General features: G+C 42.2%; 3 protein-coding genes across 3 annotated transcripts; 1 reads left to right on the top strand and 2 right to left on the bottom strand.

Annotated features, from left to right (window-relative positions):
* Positions 1-254: 254 nt before the first annotated feature.
* slc7a6 (solute carrier family 7 member 6) lies at positions 255-12,931 on the top strand. Its single transcript, XM_053512949.1, has 10 exons — positions 255-350; positions 4,995-5,534; positions 6,743-6,868; positions 7,093-7,237; positions 7,325-7,448; positions 7,629-7,732; positions 7,819-7,915; positions 8,784-8,933; positions 10,228-10,411; positions 11,592-12,931. The coding sequence occupies exons 2-10, from the start codon at positions 5,042-5,044 to the stop codon at positions 11,657-11,659; spliced, it is 1,491 nt and encodes a 496-aa protein (XP_053368924.1). The 5' UTR covers positions 255-350; positions 4,995-5,041; the 3' UTR covers positions 11,660-12,931.
* On the bottom strand, positions 12,807-17,505 carry slc7a6os (solute carrier family 7 member 6 opposite strand). Its single transcript, XM_053512950.1, has 5 exons — positions 17,266-17,505; positions 15,689-15,997; positions 15,380-15,586; positions 14,853-14,985; positions 12,807-13,340 (listed from the first exon to the last, which is right to left on the bottom strand). Exons 1-5 carry the CDS (start codon positions 17,452-17,454, stop codon positions 13,225-13,227), a joined length of 954 nt encoding a protein of 317 aa, XP_053368925.1. The 5' UTR covers positions 17,455-17,505; the 3' UTR covers positions 12,807-13,224.
* Positions 17,506-20,059: 2,554 nt separating this feature from the next.
* LOC128542739 (uncharacterized) lies at positions 20,060-22,777 on the bottom strand. The gene is made up of 6 exons (XM_053512711.1): positions 22,739-22,777; positions 22,482-22,631; positions 21,647-21,739; positions 21,024-21,137; positions 20,733-20,819; positions 20,060-20,488 (listed from the first exon to the last, which is right to left on the bottom strand). The coding sequence occupies exons 1-6, from the start codon at positions 22,775-22,777 to the stop codon at positions 20,357-20,359; spliced, it is 615 nt and encodes a 204-aa protein (XP_053368686.1). The 3' UTR covers positions 20,060-20,356.
* Between the last annotated feature and the right edge of the window lie 364 nt (positions 22,778-23,141).

The following is a 23,141-nucleotide window of genomic DNA, read 5'->3' on the forward strand; positions in this document are numbered from 1 at the left end:
GTTTTCCTATTAATGCACTGATAACAACAACATTTTATATAGTGTTATATGTTATTATATGTTATAGACTCTACACTGTATTTCTAACATGACGTAAGAGAAGTGAGTGACTTCCGATTGGCTGATGGTGCTATTAAAGGGCGCAAGAGTGCGCGCGAGAGAGAGAGAGGGGGCACGTGAGCGCAGGGTTTACCGGTGTCACCTGACCTGCTGGAGAGAGAGAGAGAGAGAGAGAGGGAGAGAGAGAGAGAGAGGGAGGGAGAGGGAGAGACAGAGAGAGGGAGGATGCTGCTCGGTGTTCGGGAGCTCTGTTCCAGCTGAGACACGGAGGACCGGAGGAGGAGGAGGAGGTGAGTTTATTAAAAATATAAATCTGTAATAAAGAGACATGATGAGAGTCGGAGTGAGGGAGAGAGAGAGAGAGAGAGAGAGAGAGATTCGGACCGCCGGGTCTTATGGGTTTTATTCCTTGTTGGGAACTCCAGCAGGAACCATCAGATCCCTGTCCCTCTCTCTGTCTCTGTCCCTCTCTCTGTCTCTGTCCCTCTCCCTCTCTCTGTCCCTGTCCCTCTCCCTGTCCCTCTCTCTGTCCCTGTCCCTCTCTCTGTCCCTGTCCCTCTCTCTCTCCCTGTCCCTGCGGGTCTCCTCCGGCTCTCAGTCAGAGGTGTCCGAGACTGAAGCTGCTGCTGCTGTAAACAGGATAAGGCTGTGTGTGTGTGTGTGTGTGTGTGTGTGTGCTGTAATTCTGCGCTGTGTGTGTGTGTGTGTGTGTGTGCTGTAATTCTGCGCTGTGTGTGTGTGTGTGTGTGTGTGCTGTAATTCTGCGCTGTGTGTGTGTGTGCGCGCGCGTTTGGAGAACACTCTCCTCTTTACTGGAATAAACCCAATAAACACTTGTTGAGTTCAGATCAGATCCCTCTGCGGCTCGAACCCGGGTTCTGTGGACACGTGTCCCAGCCTGGACATGTCTCATGGGACAGTTACATGTTTCTCATGTAGGGCTGATCGGATGTGTGTGTGTGATGTGTGTGATGTGTGAACAACAAGCCTTTCTCTCCTCTGATCTGTTAAACACTTCTCCACGTGTGTGTGTGTGTGTGTGTGTGTGTGTGTGTTTAATCATCAGGTCTTTAATGTAGAAACATCAATCATTATATTTAATCTTTACACTGGATGATTTACTGCCTGTTTGTCCCACTGTGCTCCTCAACAAAGGGGGTTGCCAGGTTTCTGCTGTTATTCTTATCTCCCCCTGTGTTGCCAGATTTCCTCTAAACCTGCAATGTGCTCCTTTTATTTACAGTATACCTACTATAGAACAGAAGTTAGTACCCCCCTGTGCAATATCACTTAAATATCAAATACTGTAACCTGAAATTGTATCAGATTCATCAGTCATCAGGTAACTTATACATTGACATGTTGTGCCTTCATATTTATAGCTATTAATTACTTTGAGAAAAAAAAACATACAGGAAATGCAACAAGTCAGCTTATTTTTTTCATCTTGGAGAATTGTAATCCTCGTTTGGTTTGTCCAGTTTCGTTCCTGATGACCAATTTGATTCTTCTTCACATGCAGGACGCATTCGTTTCTTGTCTGCTCGTCTTCAGAGCCTTTTTTCGTGTCACTCTAAGCTTCTCTTAAAAATACCCCAAAGGTGTTATGTTCGAGTCACGTCAGCAGACATACTTTGCCAGGTCCTTATTTGTATTTTATCTTTAAAAACTCTTGTGTGGTTTTGCTGGCAGTGTGCTTTATGTGATGATCATGCTGGGTCATGAAGCCCCTGGAGACTGGGTGTCATCATGTCAGACAGTGTTTTGGTAAATACACAGGTGTTTATGGTGACATCTGTACAATTCACCTCCGCAGCACCTTTTGTGCCCAAGCAGCCCCGTATCAGCTCTGCATCAGCTCTGTATCAGCTCTGTATCAGCTCTGTATCAGCTCTGTATCAGCTCTGCATCAGCCCCGTATCAGCTCTGTATTAGCCCTGTATCAGCTCCGCATCAGCTCTGCATCAGCTCTGTATCAGCTCTGTATCAGCTCTGCATCAACTCCGTATCAGCTCTGTATTAGCCCTGTATCAGCTCTGTATTAGCTCTGTATTAGCTCTACAGCTCTGCATCAACTCCGCATTAGCCCCGTATCAGCCCCGTATCAGCCCCGTATCAGCTCTGCATCTGCCCACGTGCTTCACTGAGGTAATTCTGGTCACGTCTATGCCAGACATGATGGACCCCATGTGACCCCAACACATTTAGTCAGAAAGTATGTGCCCCCAACATGCATCAGGCTTTTTCTCGCTGTCTGTAGCAGCCTATAATCTTGAGTAAATTTTTTCTGTCCATAGAGACTGACGTTATGCCACGTCCCTCACACTGTCTGATCTCTCACAGAACATCAGGTTTCTCATGATGACCCCCTGTGCCAGCTCTGAATCATTCACACGTCTGTCTCTTAGAGTTAGATTGTGCATTTGGATGCATTGTCAGTACGATGGCTTATTTTATACGTCCTGATACCAGGAGAACGATCACAGAGGTCCCTGAGAGAAATCAAGGGGTCCAGAATCTCCAGCAGTGCCTGTGAGCGATACAGCCCAGTTACAGATGGTGCTGGTCTTCGGGAAGGTTCATTTTTACTGGGTTTCTACTCTAAGGCCTGATGTTTCAGTACAGTGTTCGCAGAGTTCTTGCTTTCGTCTTAGTAAATGCTGGTGTTAAATACCCCAGTGGTGCTCTGTTCCTCTCAACACCACTAAAGACATTTTATTTTGTGAGACAATCTACAAAGTCTTATTTATAAAGGCTTTATTATTGTTTTCTTTTGTTTTTATTTTTATTATTGTTATTGTTTATTATTGTTTTAAAATAACCAGAGAGAGAGAGAGAGCCGTTAGACACGTTACAGCCACCGGAGCAAGGCTTTTCTTTTAACTGTGTGTTTGGAAACGCTTCAGTGCAGTATTAGAGACACGGCAGCCTCGAGGACCCGGAGGATTACAAGAGAAGGTTTTTAAAAAGATTAGTGTTTGTGGAAAGGAAATATGCAAATGTAAAAAAAAAAAAAAAAAAAAAGCACAGGGTATTTGTAGATGATCAAAGAAAGTAGGAGAGGTCATGTGACTCTTTTTCTCTTTAATATCAACAAACATTCGATTATAAACATCTGCTCTGTCATTTTAAATACTAAAACAACTGGACTACAGTATTTTACACAATAATATTACATTATAGGGACTATGTTTCAATGATTAAATAACTATAACTGTAATAGATTAACTAATTCATAAAAAAAGTATTTTTGTTGATTTTTGTTTGTTTGTTTGTATGTTTAACTTCTTGAGTTCTGCCTCAATTTATTAAAAGTTGGCATTTTTAAAGACCACATTTATGGTGTATTTAAAACAGTAGTTTATAAAGCAGATTTTGATCAGGGGCGGAGCTATGTCTGAGTCTTGTTGTGATGTCATCATATAAAACCCTGAACAGATTTAAATTAATCGTGTCCAAGAATAAAAACCTCGTACTGGGGCGATTTCTGATTTGTTTGTTTGAATGTTAAGCTTACGGGCTAATGTTGTTGACAACATTACAAATGATGGGTATCATGGAAACACTGGGAGATGTTCAAACAGGTGTGGGTCTGCTGTTACACAAGTGGATGAGGAGATACACTGATCTGTCTGGAGGCTGAAGGTAGCTGATGTTTGTAATAAAACACAGTTACAGGAACGGCGGCAGGATGTGAGGGCGTGTCCAAATTCACATACTCATCAATATTCATAGACCCAGAGACTTTAGTGAATTATTCCTCGAACGCTTTAAGTTTTTTCTCATTACATTCAACATCATGACGTAAAAGCTAACGAGGTGTGTGTGTGTGTGTGTGTGTGTGCGTGTGTGTGTGTGTGTGAAAGCTTTACACTCTGAAAAGGAGAAAAAAACAGTCAGTGAACTAAAATAACAAGAAAACAATTGTGTGCTTCAAGGGCATGAATCACACACACACACACACACACACACTTACTTGTCGTCCAGCTGAGCCGAGCACAAGGGCAAAACCACAGTGACGATCGTGGGTTCCCATGGCGACGTTAGCGCTCTCTTCATGCACCAGGGCTTTATATGGCCCGAGTGCAGATGTTTGGGATTCGACCTTCTGGGAAACTAAACTAGTGGAAAATAACAAGAATCTGACAAATATTTAATTTTAGCTCAATATTCATGTTGTTCCCATAAAAGTGACACAATAAAGTCTTTAAAGACTCTGCAAAGTGTTTAAATGAGAATGTAATGTAAACAGACCTTTTAACGCTGATGATTAGAATATAAATATATATATATATATAAATGTGTATGTACAGTATATATAAAGTAACATGAACTAGTTAATGTTTGAGAATGTCTGTGATTTAATCAGGAAGTGTTTACACACACACACACACACACACACACACACACCACATCATCACCTTGTTGTCTCGTTTTATTGAGAAAAGTGTCAGAAAGTCGTCTAATCTGTGTGTGTGAGGAGTGTGTGTGTGTGTGTGTGTGTGTGTGTGTGTGTTATCAGCGCTGTAAGGACCAATCAGACATCAGCGTTTAATCATTTAACTGCGTGCTGATTGTTTTCCTGTTACAGCACACAAAAGCCCGACTCAGTCCGACGCTTATCTCAGGTTCCTAATGAAACACTCAGGGCTTTGTTTACACGACTCCAACCGTGATTTAAGAACTGATCCAATCTTTACAACAGGATGAAATGATTCAGTCTGAGTTCATGTTTTATTAATTACTGTCAGTTAAAACTTATCATGTGTGTGAGTGTGTGTGTGAGTGTGTGTTTGTGTGAGCGTGTGCCCAAATATCTGCTCTGTTTTGTTCAGGGTGCCAATATTTCTGGAGCGTGATAACACTATACCGTTCCTAGTGCTGAGTTCCCAGACTGATGAGGTCGATTACGAAATCTCTCTTCTGTGTTCCAGATTGACGCAGGTCCGAGTGTTCGTACCTCCAGCAGCTCCAGGGCAGAATGGAGAACGGTTCCGGTTCTGGTACCGGTGCGGTAACCGCGCAGCGCTCTGGGGGAACAGAAGAGTCCCGGCCCAGAGAGATGATGCAGCTGAAGAAGGAGATCTCGCTCCTGAACGGCATCAGCCTCATCGTGGGGAACATGATCGGCTCGGGGATCTTCGTCTCTCCGAAAGGCGTTCTGATCTACAGCGCCTCCTACGGGCTGTCGCTGGTCATCTGGGCCATCGGGGGGATCTTCTCCGTGATCGGCGCTCTGTGTTACGCCGAACTGGGCACCACGATCACCAAGTCAGGTGCCAGCTACGCCTACATCCTGGAGTCGTTCGGAGGTTTCCTGGCCTTTATTCGGCTCTGGACGTCGCTCCTGATCATCGAGCCCACCAGCCAGGCCGTCATCGCCATCACCTTCGCCAACTACCTGGTGCAGCCGCTGTTCCCCACCTGCGAGCCGCCGTACGCCGCCTCCCGGCTCATCGCCGCAGCCTGCATCTGTGCGTACAGTCTGTTCCATCTCGCTAAACCACACTGAACCCTGAAACAGTATTTATTACTTTTATATCAAATTAAACTTTTTAACTAAATCTCAGTAGGGGAATTAAAAATCATAAACATCTTTTAATATTCATTCTCTTTGAACAGGGAATAACACTGGTCTCACTTTAACAATCATGATGTTAACACGAGGGGCGTTCAAGTCAAACCGGGACTTGTTATGAATTTACTGATGAATGAAGGCGTAAAGGTGTTTAGTGGTTACGGAAGACGTCAGTCACAGTACGGTGATGAATTCTGGTCAGTCTGTACGTCTGTGAGTGATCATAACTTGATGCTGACTTGCAGAAGAGACGCAGACAGACAGACAGAGAACCCGGTCACGGCTCCAGTGTACTAAGAGAACTTTCTACCTTGATGGTGTCGAAGCAATAGTGAACCACTGTGATAAGTGCATTAGTGTATCAGGGAGAATATAGAGAAATAAAGGGAGTGTTTACTCTCTAAGTTCTGTTATTCTACACAATCAAAAGTCCCGCTTTGACTCGAACGCCCCTCGTATATTGTGATTTCAGTACCATACTGATGTAATGTGTGCTAGAAATGATCCTGTTTCAAGTATACTTCTACATGTGTGTGTGTGTGTGTGTGTGTGTGTGCGCGCAAGTGTGGTGTAAAACCATGTAAGATACAGCAAAAAAAAAAACAACCCAAAGCAGGGAGAACACTGAGTTAAACATGAGGTGGTGTGTGTCGTTGTGAACCGAGAGAACCTCATCGTGTTTTTCATCCCGGAGCCCTAAAGCGCTCGTCAGTCTGGTGTCCTGAAACGTGTTTGTCTGGTTCTGCCGAGCGTCTCCTCTCGAACCTGTCGCCTCTGGACATCTCACTTCTCCACCCTGAACAGACTCGTTTGCAGATTAAAGTGTACGGTGTAATAAACACACAACTGTAGGATGTTTTAAAGGATTATGAGCAGAAGACTACACGAAGACGCTGAGGGTTCTGGACATGACGCATTTAAATCCTAATAAAGCTTCTGATCTTTAAACTTATTTAACACGTACAGTAGGAACCTGAACAGAACAGCAAGAATGTGTCTTAATCATCTCATGCTGCTCACACACCACTAACACTTCTCAGGTTTGTTTCATCAGCAGTGCTACGTGTGATGAGCGTCTCCTGATGATTTCTCCACCTGTCGCAGGTTTGTTGACGTTCATTAACGCGGCGTATGTGAAGTGGGGGACCAGAGTGCAGGACATCTTCACCTACGCCAAAGTCCTGGCCCTCATCGTCATCATCATCACAGGCCTGGTGAAGCTGTGTCAGGGTGAGACCGCGCCTCCTCACTTATTTACCCCACACACACACACACACACACACACTGATTCTATAACAGCTGGGGGTTTATGACTCGTGTGTGAAAAATGACCCTGATGATTGATGTAGATGTTCTCCACGCTACAGAGCTTCTCATTTACAGAAAGTAAAACGAGCCAGAACTCTCATGTCTCCTTGCAGTCTTTAAACACACTCATCTGTTTCGTCTTAAAGGTCACACAGGAAACTTTGAAGCTCCCTTCCAGGGGTCGTCTCACGACCCCGGGGACATCGCCCTGGCCCTCTACTCCGCCCTGTTCTCCTACTCGGGCTGGGACACTCTGAACTTTGTGACTGAGGAAATTAAGAACCCTGAGAGGTGTGTACAGGTTCAGTTCTCGCGCCTTCACATCGATCTGCATGTAAATAAACTGAGAGCTAAAGTGTGTGACGTTCCTCTGTTCAGGAATCTCCCTCTGTCCATCGCCGTGTCCATGCCCATCGTCACCATCATCTACATCCTCACCAACGTGGCCTACTACGCCGTGCTGGACATGAGCTCCATCCTCGCCAGCGACGCCGTGGCCGTGGTGCGTTTACACAATCATTCAATTAACAAATTAACTGCTGACGTCTTCATCATTTAATGTAACGGCTGAGAATCGTCCTGTGCTGCGCTTTAATAAATATATAGAAGCGGAAAGAAGGACTATTACATATTTACAGTCAGTGTAATGTGTGTGTGTGTGTGTGTGTGTGTGTGTGTGCAGACGTTTGCTGATCACACTTTAGGTGTAATGAGCTGGACGATCCCCATCGCTGTGGCTCTGTCCTGCTACGGTGGACTCAACTCCTCCATCATCGCAGCATCCAGGTCAGATACATTACAAAATCACACACACACACACATGCACACACACACACAATCTCACACACACTCATTCCAGATGTGTTTTTTAGGCTTTTCTTCGTCGGCTCTCGGGAAGGTCATCTCCCGGACGCTTTATCGATGATCCACGTGCAGAGGTTCACGCCCGTCCCTGCGCTCCTCTTCAACGTGAGTACGAGCTCGGGCGCGTTTATTTATGGCTCCATGTGAGAAATATCCAGATCTAACTAGCTGAATATCTCAATAACCAAATGAACATGACATTGTGTAACTTGTTGTTTGTCTCAGACATTAAAATGAACCAGTTGCTAGTCTGAAGGTTTAAGCTCCGTGTGCTGCAGGTTCTCACACGCTGGTGCGAATCGAAGGTGAACACGGAGTGGATGGAAGTAATTATAAATAATCATAATTAGTTTAATTTACTGTAATTCACTCTCTGTTCAGACGAATGATCAGAGTTTCAGTAACACGAGACCTTTAAACTCAGAGTTTCTTTCCTTTTTCATCCACAGCTTCAGTTCCACCTGCAGAACCTTTGAAGTGTTTTTTCATCTTTTCATCTCATTACGACCTCTAGTGCCGTTAGCTCGCCGTGCTAATCTAATCTGAGAGCGAAGCCGAGTGTGTAACGGTGTAAACAGTACATCTTATCACAGCTAAAATGGAAAAATGCTGCAGGACAGGCCACGCCCCCTCCGTCAGAACACTAGCGTAGCGGTGTGTAGTGTTGTGTTGTGTGTCATGTCGTGTTATTATTTCCACGTAAATACATTTTTATTCTTCTGGCTTCTGCTAATTGTTTTAAATTGATCATTTAAAAAAATAATTCCGATCAAACTAGACATGAGATTTAAAGTTAGTGTTTGTAATAATAAAGTGAAGTCTATAGAAGATCATCCTGAGGATTTAATAAGCTTTAAACCAAGAAACCTCCAGATGATCCAATCAGCAGGTCAGGAATGTAAATGGTGATCTCTAGCGCCCCCTGGTGCTCATATCTCCCTCACTGATGTCAGATGATGTTTCTGTGCCGCAGTGTGCCATGGCTCTGATCTACCTGACGGTCCAGGATGTGTTCCAGCTGATTAACTACTACAGCTTCAGCTACTGGTTCTTTGTGGGTTTGTCCATCGCAGGACAGATCTACCTACGCTGGAAAGATCCGGACAGGGCGCGGCCACTGAAGGTCTGTATAATAATAATAATAATAATCCTCCATGGAATAATGTTAGTCAGTGTGTGCAGAATAACCTAATAATAATATACACACACTGGCCACTTCATTAGGTACACCTTGCTAGCACTGAGTCCGATGGCGTTTACCTTCAGAACTGCTTTAATTAAAGATTCCACGCGGTGCTGAAACACTCCTTAGAGATCTCGCTCCATATCACCATGACGTCATCACGCAGTCGCTGCAGATCTGTCGGCTGCACGTCCACGATGCGACTCTCGCGCTCTACCGCGTCCCAGAGCCGCTCTACTGGACTGAGATCAGGTGACTGTGGGGGTCGTGTGAGTGCAGTGACCTCACCGTCATGTTCAGGAACCCAGTGTGAGATGATTTCAGCTTTGTGTCATGACGCGTTATCCTGCGATCATGAAGGGATGGACAGGAACACCACTCGGGTACGCTGTGGGATTTAAACCATGCCCAAGTGGTACTAAGGGGCCCAAAGTGTACCGAGAACCAGTATCTCCCCCACACCATCACACCCCCACCACCAGCCTGAACCGCTGATACACGGCAGGACGGATCCATGTGTACATGGTGTTTACACCGAATTCAGACCAGACCGTCCGAATTCTGTCACAGCAGAACCTGAGACTCATCAGACCAGGTGACGTTTCTCCGATCTTCTGGTGTCTGATGTTGGTGAGACCATGTGACCTGTAGCCTCAGGTTCCTGTTCTTATCTGACAGGAGCAGTGTGGTCTTCTCCTGCTGTAGAACATCTGCTCCAGGGTTCCACGTGTCGTGTGTTCAGAGACGCTCTTCAGCAGACCTCAGGTGTAACCAGATGTTATTAGAGTTCCTGTTGTCTTTCTATCAGCTCCAACCAGTCTGGCTGTTCAACTCTGACCTCTGACCTCAATAAGGCATTTTCACCCTGAGTACTGAACTTACTGGGGATTTTCTCTTTATCACACCGTTCTCTGTAAACACTAGTGATGTGTGTGTTTCAGCTGTTTGGGAAAAACTCAGACCAACAGAGTCACTTACAGTAGATCACCTTCCTTCAGCGTTCTGATGCTCGGTCTGAACTTCAGCAGGTCGTCTTTACCAGGTCTACACGCCTACATGCAGTGAGCTGCTGCCATGTGATTGGCTGATTAGATATCTGTGTTAATGAGCATTCAAACAGGTGTACCTAATGAAGTGGCCGGTAACTGTGAGAGGAATGCATTAAACTGTAATTGTCTAATTATGGATTATTGACTCTGTGTGTGTGTGTTTGTGTGTGTGTGTGTGTGTACAGTTGTCCCTGGTGTACCCTGTGGTGTTCTGCTTGTGTACGGTGTTTCTGGTTGCAGTTCCCCTCTACAGCGACACTCTCAGCTCCCTCATTGGTATCGCCATCGCTCTCTCGGGTGTTCCCGTCTACTTCCTGGGGATTCACCTCCCCGAGTCCAAACGGCCGCCGTTCATCACCGCCCTGCTGCGTAAGTTACACACACTCCTAAAGCAGGACTTTAACTACTCACACATTAGGGCCGTGTCGCCCAATCAGGGTTCATGTTGGGGTCAGGCCACGATGATATGATATGAGATCAACATTGTGATCAAATCCCTGCAGGGCTCTTTGTGTTTCATGGCACTGAAGGTAACAGACTTGTTTAACTGTTTAGTTTTAAATACAGTGGAACCTCGGATTACGAGCATAATTCGTAATCGAGGAAGGCTCGTATTCCAAAACACTCATAAACCAAATGTAATTTTCCCATAAGAAATGATGAAAACTCAAATTATTCATTCTACAGTCCAAAAAATAAATTATTTTAAAATAATAATTAAAAATAAATTAAACATAAAAATAATTAATAAAAAAAATATAATGTAAAAATAAAACAAATTAACCTGCACTCTACCTTTAAAAAAAAGTTTTAAAAAAATCCTGACAGATAGGTGTTTCCGTTTGTGCACACAGGCGCACCACATTAACGGAGAGACTGTTTTATCAGAAGAATTAGCAAGGCACATCGCTAGTCACACTTGCGTGAGCGCATACTAACGGAATCACTGCTGTAAAGTTAAAAACGAAAACAAATGAGCCTGCACTTTACCTTTGAAAAAGAATCAGGACAGAGCGGAGTTTCTGTGTAAGGCAGAGAGCGTGTGTAATTGTCTCCCTTGCTGGGTGAATACACACATACACACACACTTTCTGCCTTACACAGAACCTCTGCAAGCACTAAGAACCAGCAGTGTGTGTGTATTCACCCAGGAGGGGAGATGATTACCCACAATTCCGCAGCGCAAGAGAGAAAAACCATTGGCTCAGTTGTGATCACGTGACGCTCTGTATCAAAACAAGAAACGCATGCATGATACATGATACTCGGTGCTCATAAACCAAGACAATGCTCGTTTTTCAAGTCAAAATGTATTAAAAATCTTTGCTTGTCTTGCGGAACACTTGTAAACTGCGTTACCGAGCAGTTCCACTGTATTTTGAAATAATGATTGAAAGCCCTTGAAAAAGCCAAAGCTGAACGTTCCCGAATCGTTTAGTTCAGGGTGTCTGTGTCCTGCCAGTTCAGATCAGTCTGGCATCTTGGTTTAACAAAAAAAATTAAGGTTCTACTCTGGTTCTAATGTTTATTTCCTCTCTGTCTCCTGCAGGTTCTGTCACTCGGTTTACTCAGTTCACGTGTTTCTGCGTGCTCACAGACCTGGACCCGGTGGATTAAGTCTTAAATCACCTCTTCCTGCCCTGCATGTGCCTCTGAACACACCAACACCACACACACACAGTGCTGGACACCTACGCTCAGGTGAAGGAGCGCAGTCATGTGACCCAGGGCGTGTCCTCCTCTCAGGGACGAGTGTGTTGCGCCTTATGGAGGACATAAGCTGATGGACTTCCGCTCGTCTTCATGAACGTTATTAATCCGTCTCTGGGTCGGAGGTGTAACTGACCTTTTAGAATGATAAGTTTATAAGCGCAACTTATTTATTAGCTACTTTTATTTGTGATGTTTTGGATTTTTAGAATTTCACACTACAATGCAAAACTGTACGCCTGGGCAAATGAAAAAGATCTCTCATATAATTTATTTTCTGTTCAACAAAAAAACAAAGTATAAGACTATAACATCTATTTCATTTACTTAATTAAAACTCTTCTAGATAAAAAGTTATCAGCCCAAAAAACAATAAAATGTAAAATAATTAATTAGTAACAGGCTCTAAAAACAGACAGATTCTATATGTGATTAATAACAGAAATAAAAAAAAATTTAAATGCTTTGGTTCTAATTAAAGACATTTTCACTTTATAGTATTTTTTGTAACGTTCTTAGGAATCTTATTTTATGATGTCATTATGAGGTCATTGGTTGTGTGTGTGTGTGGATTTGGAAAGGGAAATCAGTGACCACAAGCCTTACATGATTTTTAAACATTTTTTGTTTTTCATGTCATATGGTTGATCAGTACACACTTTAGAACAAAATAACCTCAGAATAATATTCTCCTACAGATCTTTTTTTCTCCTCTGCTGTGAAACGTCGTGACCACAAATCTGATTTACAGGAATTTAGTTTTTCAGAATTGATTTTTGCAGCATAATCAGGAACGCACATCTAGAACTGCATATGTGTACACACACACACACACACACACACCATAGACTCAATCAAAGAGAAAAAACTAATATTGCTAGACATTATTATAGCGATATACATGATATTACTAATATACTAAATATTTTTCTTTTCCTAAAGTGTACACATTGTTTTATACATAGTTTTTGGCTGATTCTGTGTGTGTACCCATCCATCAACATTTAATTATACTGCGTATTGATATATAAAACGCCCAAATAGGAAAGAAAGATGGAGTTTTTACGTCTAATTTTATTGTTTAGTGATTTCCTGATTTAATTCACTTTTATAAAGTGCAGCTGAGACAGAAGTGATAAATTATTATAACTGCATCAATAAACACTTCTCCATTTGAAACCTTTTTTATTTACTGTATTTTTATCTATACATATTTACAGAATAGTACTTATTTCAGGATTGTTTCCACACACACATGATACTCACACAACACACAACTAGTCACACACCTCTTATAAAACTAGGATTCACATCATTAAACAGAGCAACACCACACATCACACACACCCAACACGAACAAAGCCTCTGCAGGATTACACACACCAACTGGCACACAAACACAACACGGACTGATGATTATGTGAGCAAAACCACACACACACACACACACACACACACACACACACAGTGTCTCAGTCTGAATTGTCGGATTCGTCTGCGTTCTCACTGTCCCCCTCCCCCTCCTCCATCACCTCCCTCTGATAGCGCTCCCAGCTCCTGCGGCTGTACGAATGCTCCTCACCCCAACCTGAAGGGGGAAGGAAAAAATAATAAATAAATGGAAACACACAACAAAATGACTAATAATTCACTCTTAAGCTCAGCAAATCTAAACAGATAGAGAATTTACACACACTCTTTACAGAACACTTGCATCCTCCTTAATAATTTGTAATCATGTGACTTATGACATGCAATATCGCTTCGCTCTGGAGGGCAAGAAGTGAAAAACAAAGTGGAGGAGAAGTGTGTAACACGCTAGTGGTATAGATTTTATAAAATAACAGTCAGGTCTGTTATTGGGGCCGTAGACGGAAATAACCATCCTCCTCACTATGATCTGCGATGTTCGATAAAATCTGCTTATAGATTGTCTGTTAAATCGATCTGATCAACCGTACACACAAACCCTAGGCATTTCGAGAGCTGGTAATAGTAATAGGAGGCAAAATGTTACAATTCTCCTATAATCCTGCAGGTGGTGCTCTAAACACAAACACAACAGGTTGTTTGCACATAACACCACTTTCACCTCTTTGCATGACATGATGTGCTACTGGAGGTCAGGGAGTGATTTATCTACATAGGAGGCGCTAGAGATGGGAATCACCAGGGACCAGCTGATACGATATCATTTGGATTACTAATCTAATTCTATAAATATCATGATATAATAGACACACCGGCAGGTGGAATTGACTTCATGTGCAAACAACCTGTTTTGTGTTGATTTTAGTCTTAGGAAAAAAAAAAAGAAAAGAAAAAACCTTGCTTGTATTACCAGAAAAGAATCAAGGTAGAAAAAAGGTAGAATTAATTTTATGGCTAAAGATTTCAAATTTAACATTTATATTTCCCATCAGAATTACTTCATACCTTTACAGTCCCAGAAGCATTTTACGTCTAATTTCATGTGTATGCCCAAGTCCCAGAGAAAGATTAGCCAAAGATCTTTAAAATATTCATTAAAAATAAACTTTTTTTTAATTTAGAATATTAACAAAAAAATAATAATCCCAAAAGTCTCACATTACTGGCAGTCACTGTGCAGTCGAGAGCGTGTTCTCCTTTTTAAATTTTTATTTTAAAGGACACCCTTATTTAGTGCTTTCGACATGAGGCTGTAAATCTGCAGCATCTCTAATCAGTAAACATCAGGAGGATCAAACCTCGCCTCAACCTCGAAGTCCAACAGAGTCGTTCACGGTGTGACGTTAAACGAACACCATAGCTCTGAGGCAGGCGAGCGAGCGTAGCGTTAGCTTTCCAAAATTCCCGAAATATGTTTTAACACCTGTAGCTGTAACAAATGAGAAAATATAAACTGTGACATGGATTACGGAGATTGGGGGGGGGGTCAGGGTCATATTTTGACATGAATATTGTACCCGAGGATCATGTGATTGTAATTGACCAGTGAAATTTCCCCCCTCCCCCCCCCCCGGTCATCCATTTTTCCAACCACAACGATAAAAAAAAAAAAAAAAAAAAAAAAAAACTAAGAGCTACTCTCAGACAGAACCCGAACCTGACCACGCACCTCCATAACGCTCGTCGTCACTCTCGCCTTCACTGCCCTCCTCGTCTGGATAATCATTTCTCCAGTTGCATTCAGCGTTTTCATCGTCCTCATCCTCATACACTTCCTGCTCCAAAACGACCTCGTCAGGTACCTGTGGATTTAATCATATTAGTTCGATTCGAGCAGTTACACTCAGTTCCTGTGATGATGACGTGCTGTTATTGGCAAAGAGCTGCTGATTGTTAGTTTGTTAAAAAACAGCAACGCTTCAACAACCCTAAAGTCACAGAACAAAGGACTGGAGCATCAGGGAAATGTGTGTGGTTTCATTAATAAACTGCTTAATGAATACACAAATCACAAACTCCGCCCTCTTCTTGAAACCTCTTCTTAAAATGTTCTGCATTAAAATACTGCATCCTGATTGGTTGTTAAATGTTATGACACACTAACTCTGGTACAGGAGTGACATGATGTTCAGCCGTTTCTTAGGGTTTTATATAAATATATTTATTTCACTGTGGCTGTAGAATCTCTAGACTCACTAGCTCTCCTTCTTCAGCGTAGGGCTGGACCGATAAAATGTCCTGAATCCAGCCGGGCGTGGCCATTTCTTGGTAATACAAATCGTAAACGTAGTCATCATCTTTCTCACGGTGTTCAGTTCCAGCTCCGTGACTCGACACGCTCAGCTTCTCACGTATCAGTTTCACAGAGTTACACAGAATCGTCTCTGGATCAGACTTCAGGCTCTAGACAGAAAAGAGAGGAGAAGAAATTGATGAACTGTTAAAGAAACCATTTAGTCAGTACATTTCATCACACACATGCAACATCTGACTGATGATTCTTACCATCTCAAGATCTTTCTCGTCCTCCTCGACATCTTCCTGAACGATATCGAACACCTGCACGCCTCCCAAACGAGGTTCTGTGTCTGTCTGAGACTGACTGTCTTTATGTTCTTCTTCCTTGAGGGGTTCTGCAGGAAGCCCAGCCCGGTGGCTGGAGAGGATGCGGTATCGCTCTTCTCTCCTGGTGCTCCATTTGGCATTGCGCAAGTCTCTGACGATTCTGCTGGAGCTGCCGTGAGACGGACGCAAGGCGTGTGCGAGACGTGGACGAGAAAGGGCTTCACGCACATGTGTCTGCACCGGGTCGTCCTGTAAGGAAAGATGCAAACCTGTGTTAAAACATTTTTTTTTTTTTTTAACAAATTTAAAAATTGAGCAGATATTCTATTTAGGCTTAAAATAATAATACTTATCCTTTAATTTCACAACTAACTTAATTTTTAAATAAAATACAGTTAAAATGTTAAAGCTAAAAATAATTAGCTAATCTTTAACGTAATCAGTGATATTATTATTATTATTTGAGGTTGAAGCCCACGTCCATGTCTGTGTGTCTCTCTGTACAGCAGAACTCTCTGTCTAAAATATTAATACAAAGAAATCCCATTCTGTAAGGTTGAGTATCTTACGCCTTGTTTACACTAAGTTGTCCTTCTTTGGTGCTCAGACAAATACACTCCCTGTTCGGTAATCGGAGAGTGAATCACAGATGAGAAATGGAAAAAGTAGATAAAAGGATAAAGATGAAGTTTTGTCTTAAAACCACTCCAGCGTGTTAAAATTCACTTATACCACTTCAGCGCTGTTATTTCAGCCAAAGTGAAAATATGAACTAATCCCAGTCAAAATATTCACTTTATCTTTTCTAATTAATATCTATTGGTGCAGGTGTTTGTTTACATTGAGACAGTAGCGCATTAGTAGATTATTTTACAGTAGATTATTAAATCCCACACATAACTGTTCATAACATCACTTTTACTCCACATTTAGATTCACTGATGGTGCAGATTAAACTTCAGGTAGAGATCTAAGGACTGCAGGAGATTCAGTAAAGTCTGTACAGACAGTTTTATGTGATGCTGAGACAAATTCTGGACAGAAAGACAGACAGCAGAAAGACATTTTTCTGAGACTGGGTTCTGCTCCCCCAATGTATAAAATGTAAAGATACTGTAATATATTTATTCTGACCAATGTACAGTCAGAACCACTTTCTTTAAATACATTAGTTAGACACAGACTGTAAGAAACAGATAAGAATCATGTGATATCACTGAGGCAGAAACTAAGACTTAAAAAGTAAACATTCACACAAACAGAAACACTTTATCCTCCAGTCAGATAAACAGAACAGAATTTATTGAAGCTAGTCAACTTAGCATCCAACTGAAAAGCTAACTAATGTTTATTAGCGACGTTAACCGTCTAACAGGCAAACTATCTAACAGGTCTAACGTATTAATTTAAGCAGTGTTTTATTATTATTATTATTATTATTAAAGCGGTTCTGTACACAACCCGGGTCGAACAGAGCGGCTAGGTGAGGTGTTAGCATGGTGGCTAGTTAGCATCACCTGTGAGGAGACTGTGGCCACGAGCTTGAACACGGAGCTCTCGATGCGCGCGTGACCGGGCTCGGGTTCCGGTTCGGGTGGCGCGGTACCGGACTCGGCTCGGACGCGCTTACAGGCGAGCAGTAGCGCGTCCGCGGGGTCGGTGCCCCTCTTCCGCTTCACCCGCAGGATGGTGGTACCGGGATCCATAACGCAGACCGCTCTCAGGGGAAAGGCTGCTGCTCACTGCACCACCACAGGGGGCGCTCTGTATGTGTGTGTATATATGGGGGGGGAGTTGTGGGCGGGGTTTATTCTGTAAACCTTACACTCGGATTAATCACACAGCTCTAAACCCCACAGCCGCGTGTCGCTGAGCGCGAGGGTAAAGCGGCAATAAGCTCAACACGGTTTACCGCTACTGAGTTTTATATATATATATATATACACACACACACACGCGCGCGCGCGCTACGTACTGTGACGTAGCAGCGTCAGGTTCCAAATAAACCGTCGCGCCAGGTCCATGGGTGTCACGTGACCAACAGACAGCCGAGGCCGCGTCGTGTGCCGGCATCACGTGACCGTCTCGTTCCGCGCTGCGCGTGCACGTGCGTGTCTCCCATTTCCCTTTCAGAATAAACTTTGCATCCACGACTTGTTTAAAATGCACAATCAGCAGACCTTTAAATTACATTAATGATTTAAATATAAACGATACACCCTAGTGCTATATTGTGTATGAATTGTGTGTGTTTTTTCACTTTTCTTCCTTTATTTTTATTTTTTATTTATTGTTTTTAATGATTTGAATGATGTACTGTATCCCTCATACGGACTGTCCACCCGGGTTACATGTCTAGTCCAGTTAGGGATGGCGGAGGCCAATAGGGATTACCATTGTATTTACTGCCATTTTTCTGACTGTGGGAGAACCTGGAAACTTTGAAGACAAACAAGAATGATTTCAGGAGCAGAATTACACAAAGATCAGCTGGTGTCCTTTTTAAATCTCAAAGAAATAATATATTGATATTTTATGTAATTATAATGATCAGTTATTTATTTGAATATTAAATCCCTCTCTGTTTATTCCATTCCTCTTTCTGCAGAGGAAATCTCCGTTGTGTTTGATGGCATTTCTTTTGTTTCAGATATTCATCTCAGCAGAACAAAAGTTGGACAAACATGTTTTTTAGATCCCCATTAAGAGTTAGAGCACTTTTTTAAACAAAACTCTGTCACTGTAGCTCATGTGATGTCATACTGGGATAGTTTTGTTACGGATATTACTTGGAAAAAATGCCTGGACTTTACCATGTAAATATATTTTAAATAACTTATAATTTAATTAAGTCGAGAGAGGTCTCATATCAATTATTATATAAATATTATTTTGTCAAATCTTTTATTAATTTAAGATTCAGAAAGGATACAGAACGCTGGGCGAGCACTTTACCACTTCTCCATCGAGGGCTGAGCATGCCACCTTTTACCAGGAGAAAACCAGGGCCTCTGATTTAGATGCCCAATGCCCACACCAAACACACTTAACTCGATGCTGAGTATGTAAACTTGCTTTTCAATCAGTGTGTGATATTCAGTTCATTTCCCTCTGTAATGGATCGGACTGTGCCTTCCATACTGCACTTTCTATAGGAATATGCTGAAGTATTTACTAAGTATACATTACTTAATAAGATACATTATACTTTGCATTAAACATATACACGTAAGTCAGTATAAGGACAGACTGTCTGGGGGTGTTTGGGGAAATCTCTGCTACCTGATACGTGTTATAAAACCCAGATGGTACTGGGGTGGCATACACAGAGTGCCCTTACTAATATAAAAGGAAATGTTTGTCAGGTATGGCTGGATGCAGGAACGGTGTAATTGCAGACATTAAGTCTTTAAAGAAAGTTAAACACACAAAACAAAGACAGGATCTAGAACATGAACTGATACTTTGACTAGTAGAGATTTGAACGTAATAAAAAAGGCAGCATCACAACAAAGGGAACAAAATGGACGTAAGACCATTCACTGGCTGCTCTAAGGACTATTTACACACACACACACACACACACACACACAAACCAAAACAAGCTTCAGGTGATACCAATCCAACCATGTGACAGAGGTGCACTCTGGGAAATGAAGTCCCAGCCAAAGTCCCAACACAAAACCTACAGTAAAACAAAGTGCATGGGCACAAGGCGCCCTCTAGGGGTCATCCCTGACTGTCATTCATTTATCAATGTACTTTTTTCTTGATCCAAAGCAACTATTACATGACCGGCAGTGTCTGAGTGAGGCCGAGTGTGCAGTCAGGACTCGCTGCTCCAGTCAATCATTTTAGTAACTCAGTTGAAATTCATATTAAACATTTAATTTTATTTATATATCACTTTTAACAATGATCTTTGATGTAACATCTCTGAAGAACAGATTTGCTCCAACAGGTCATTTGAGTCTTTTTTTTTATTTTTCAAATTTACCCAAAACCTCCTTAATATTATTTCTCTCACTGTCCTCTGCAGTCTTTGGTCCATATGGGGTACAGCATTTATCCTTTGTTAAATAGTGGAGTTTCAGGTAGATTCATTTACATTTACATTTGGCAGGCGCTCTTATCCAGAGCGACTTACATTTTTATCTCATTATACATCTGAGCAGTTGAGGGTTAAGGGCCGCGCTCAAGGGCCCAACAGTGGCAACTTGGTGGTTGTGGGGTTTGAACCTGGGATCTTTCGAACCGTAGTCCAATGCCTTAACCACTGAGCTACCCAGTTGTATTTAATTGACTCTTTTTTGAATCACTCTAGCGCTGAAGTATTTAAAGTATAGGTACAGTATAAAAATAACGCATGAGATTTTTCGTGTTTCTTCATCTCATTGTTGTCTACCTGGAGGACCTGGAGAGAACCTTCTGCTATCACTCACACACACACACTACTAAAACACACATTGTTGAAAACTGGCTCAAACTCACCTCACATTCGTAATGTTAGCATGCATCACAGCTCTCTATTCATATAAAAACAAACATGAATATATAATTCATAATCAAAGCAGCTGTCCAATGCCATGAGGTTTTTCCTGCTGTGTCTCAGACATCAGGTCCCCCGTCTCCTGAACGGACGCTCACAGGGTCTCCAGCTGGTCCATCCCATCGGGTCAGACTCCTCTGTGATCTCCACCCCACTGATGTCTGTTCCTCCTCTGCCTCAACCACGTCATTCTGAAATACAACAATTAGGAAGTATTGGCTTTGTTTACTTCTACACACACATTCACACACTTTAATAACCTGATTCATCACTTTTGAGGAAAAAGGACATGAAGTCCCCAACATGTAAACACACGCACACACACACGCACACACAAACGCACGCACACACACGTGCACACACGCACACACACGCGCACACGCACACACACTTCTCAAAAGCAGGTGTGGTTTCAGGAGAAAAGCGTTAGTTCACCTTCAGTAACTTTTCCAAAGATGAAGTCTTTGTCTCACCATACTTGTCCATCAGCAGACTCTGAGCTTCCTGCTCTTGTTCATACTCCTGAATGAAACACGTATTGTTAAACACGGGGTCGCTCGTAACGCCTAATGTTCACAGAACAATAGACCTCGTACACTCATTAAAAGCAAACAGAACTTTAACGTGTTCTCAATGAGCCTCATTAGCAGCAGGAAGATGAAAAGTGTTTAAACGAGTCCAAGCATATTTTAAGGAACTGTTTATTATGAGAGCTTTTCTGCTTACTTTCTGTAGCTCTTTAAAATCCCAGTAAGGCCCAGAGTGCAGGACCCTCGTGTCCTGCATTGTCCCTCGCAGGGTCTCTACCTGGTCTCTCAGGTCAGCCTCGACTGGGGAGTCCTGAAAGTACAATAATTAAGGTTATCAATACACACATTCACACACATTCAGATGATTTAATACCCTGACCTCTAATAACCTCGCCTATGATCAACTAAAAGGTTTTGGGGAAAAAAAGACCTCAACATGTGGGAAAATAATTCACTATTCTAGAAAGTGAGACACTCAGGACCGTTATGATGTCTGGGAACCGTTCTTAAACCACTTCAATTTCGAATTGATTTCTCCACAATATTTATTAGTTTGTTTGATGTTTATTTGTTTATTTCAATATTTTTTCCTATTTCAGTTTCTACTGACTGGCAGTTGTTTTCTTATGGTGTGTGGGTGGTTGGGGGGGGGGGGGATGGGGGTTAGTGTAATATCTAATATTAAAATTGTGTAAATACATTTCTAATAAAAAAAACTTTGTCTTAAAAAATCTGAGTAAATAACTGCACACACACACACACACACACACAATACATAGTTCATAATATTGGTCATAGTTTCATGAGAAATAAATTTACCATCAGGAACTTCTCGTTATGCGCCAGAGTCTCCCCCATTTCATCATAACTGAACTTGTGTAGGCTGTACACCTCCAGGTCTCGCATATATTTCTGAAACACACAAATGTTTGAAATGATGTTCAGACTTTAATGCTTGTTGTACATGTACAATGAGCTACTATAAAAATAGAGAAACTTGTAAATACGGAGTTGTTTTGGGTAAATGGATCTCATCAGGCAGCAGAAACTAGTGATGGAAGTTTAAATCATTTTAGTGACTCGGTTCTTTAAATCTCAATCATCAAAATGAACAAATCTTTTCTGAGTTCATTTCGTTCTTTTAATGAGAAATAAAGTAAAATGTTACATTTTCAATAAACTGACCCCCAACACGTCTACATACACACATTTTGGCTCTAGTTCCAGTAATGAATATATTACAACGCAGCTAAAGACATACAGTATTACAATAAACAGAATGAGCAGCTCACCTCTCAGAAAACAGAATTGAGCGGTTCTTCTCATGAGTCTTCTAGTCCGAGTCGTTCGTTCTTTTGAATCTATTGCACTGCATAGTATCTATGGGAGTCACGTGACAAAAGAACTAACGATTCAGACCAAAAGACCGTTTCCTGTACATAACATACGGAGGTTTTGCGATGCTTTGCGCATGCGCGCCCAGTAGAAAATCACTCCCCGAGATGCTCGTTCTTCTGAGTTACATTAAAGACTCGTTCAAAAAGAACGAATCCTTCATGAACGACCCATCACTAACAGAAACATGAAAAGTCCTCATATCCACCCACTTCTAGTGAAAGCAAAATGTTTAAGACAAGGCAGTTTTTCTGCTTACTGTCATTAGCTCGTCACACGTCCGGTGACTCTCAGAGAGAAGGTTCATCATCTTCTGCATTGATCCTCGCAGGGTCTCCACATGCTCCTTCAGGTCGGCCTTCTCTGCCTTCAGCTGAGCGATAGTCTTCACGCCCTTCTGGTGTTCATCCTGAATGTACAACAATTAATGTTTATTAACTTTACCCACATTCAACACACACACACACACACACATTTAGACACTTTAATAACCTGACCAATCACTCATGATAAAACTAAAAGGTTATGGATTTCACTGAAATACGCACTGGTCATAATTCCATGAGATAAAGTTTACCTTCAGCGCCTCCTTGCTGTTTATTAGACCCCTTTTGTCCATATTGACCTTGCGTAGGCTGTACGCCTCCAGCTCTCGCATATACTTCTGAAACACACAGAAGTTTCACTGCTCAATGTGTACAAACAGTATGCAAAGAACTCCTTGTAATTAACTAGAAGTGCACAAGAGAAACTTGAAAATGCAGTAGTTGCTTTGGTTAAATCAACCTAACCAGGAACATGAACAGTCCTCATGAATCCGTCCACTTCTAGTGAAAGAAAAGTGTTTAAGGTGAGGGCGGTCTTCTGCTTACTGTTGTTAGCTCGTCACACGTCCGATAACTCTCAGAGAGAAGGTTCA

Source organism: Clarias gariepinus, chromosome 15 (assembly GCF_024256425.1).
Source record: "Clarias gariepinus isolate MV-2021 ecotype Netherlands chromosome 15, CGAR_prim_01v2, whole genome shotgun sequence".
In the NCBI taxonomy this organism is placed as follows: Eukaryota; Metazoa; Chordata; class Actinopteri; order Siluriformes; family Clariidae; genus Clarias; species Clarias gariepinus.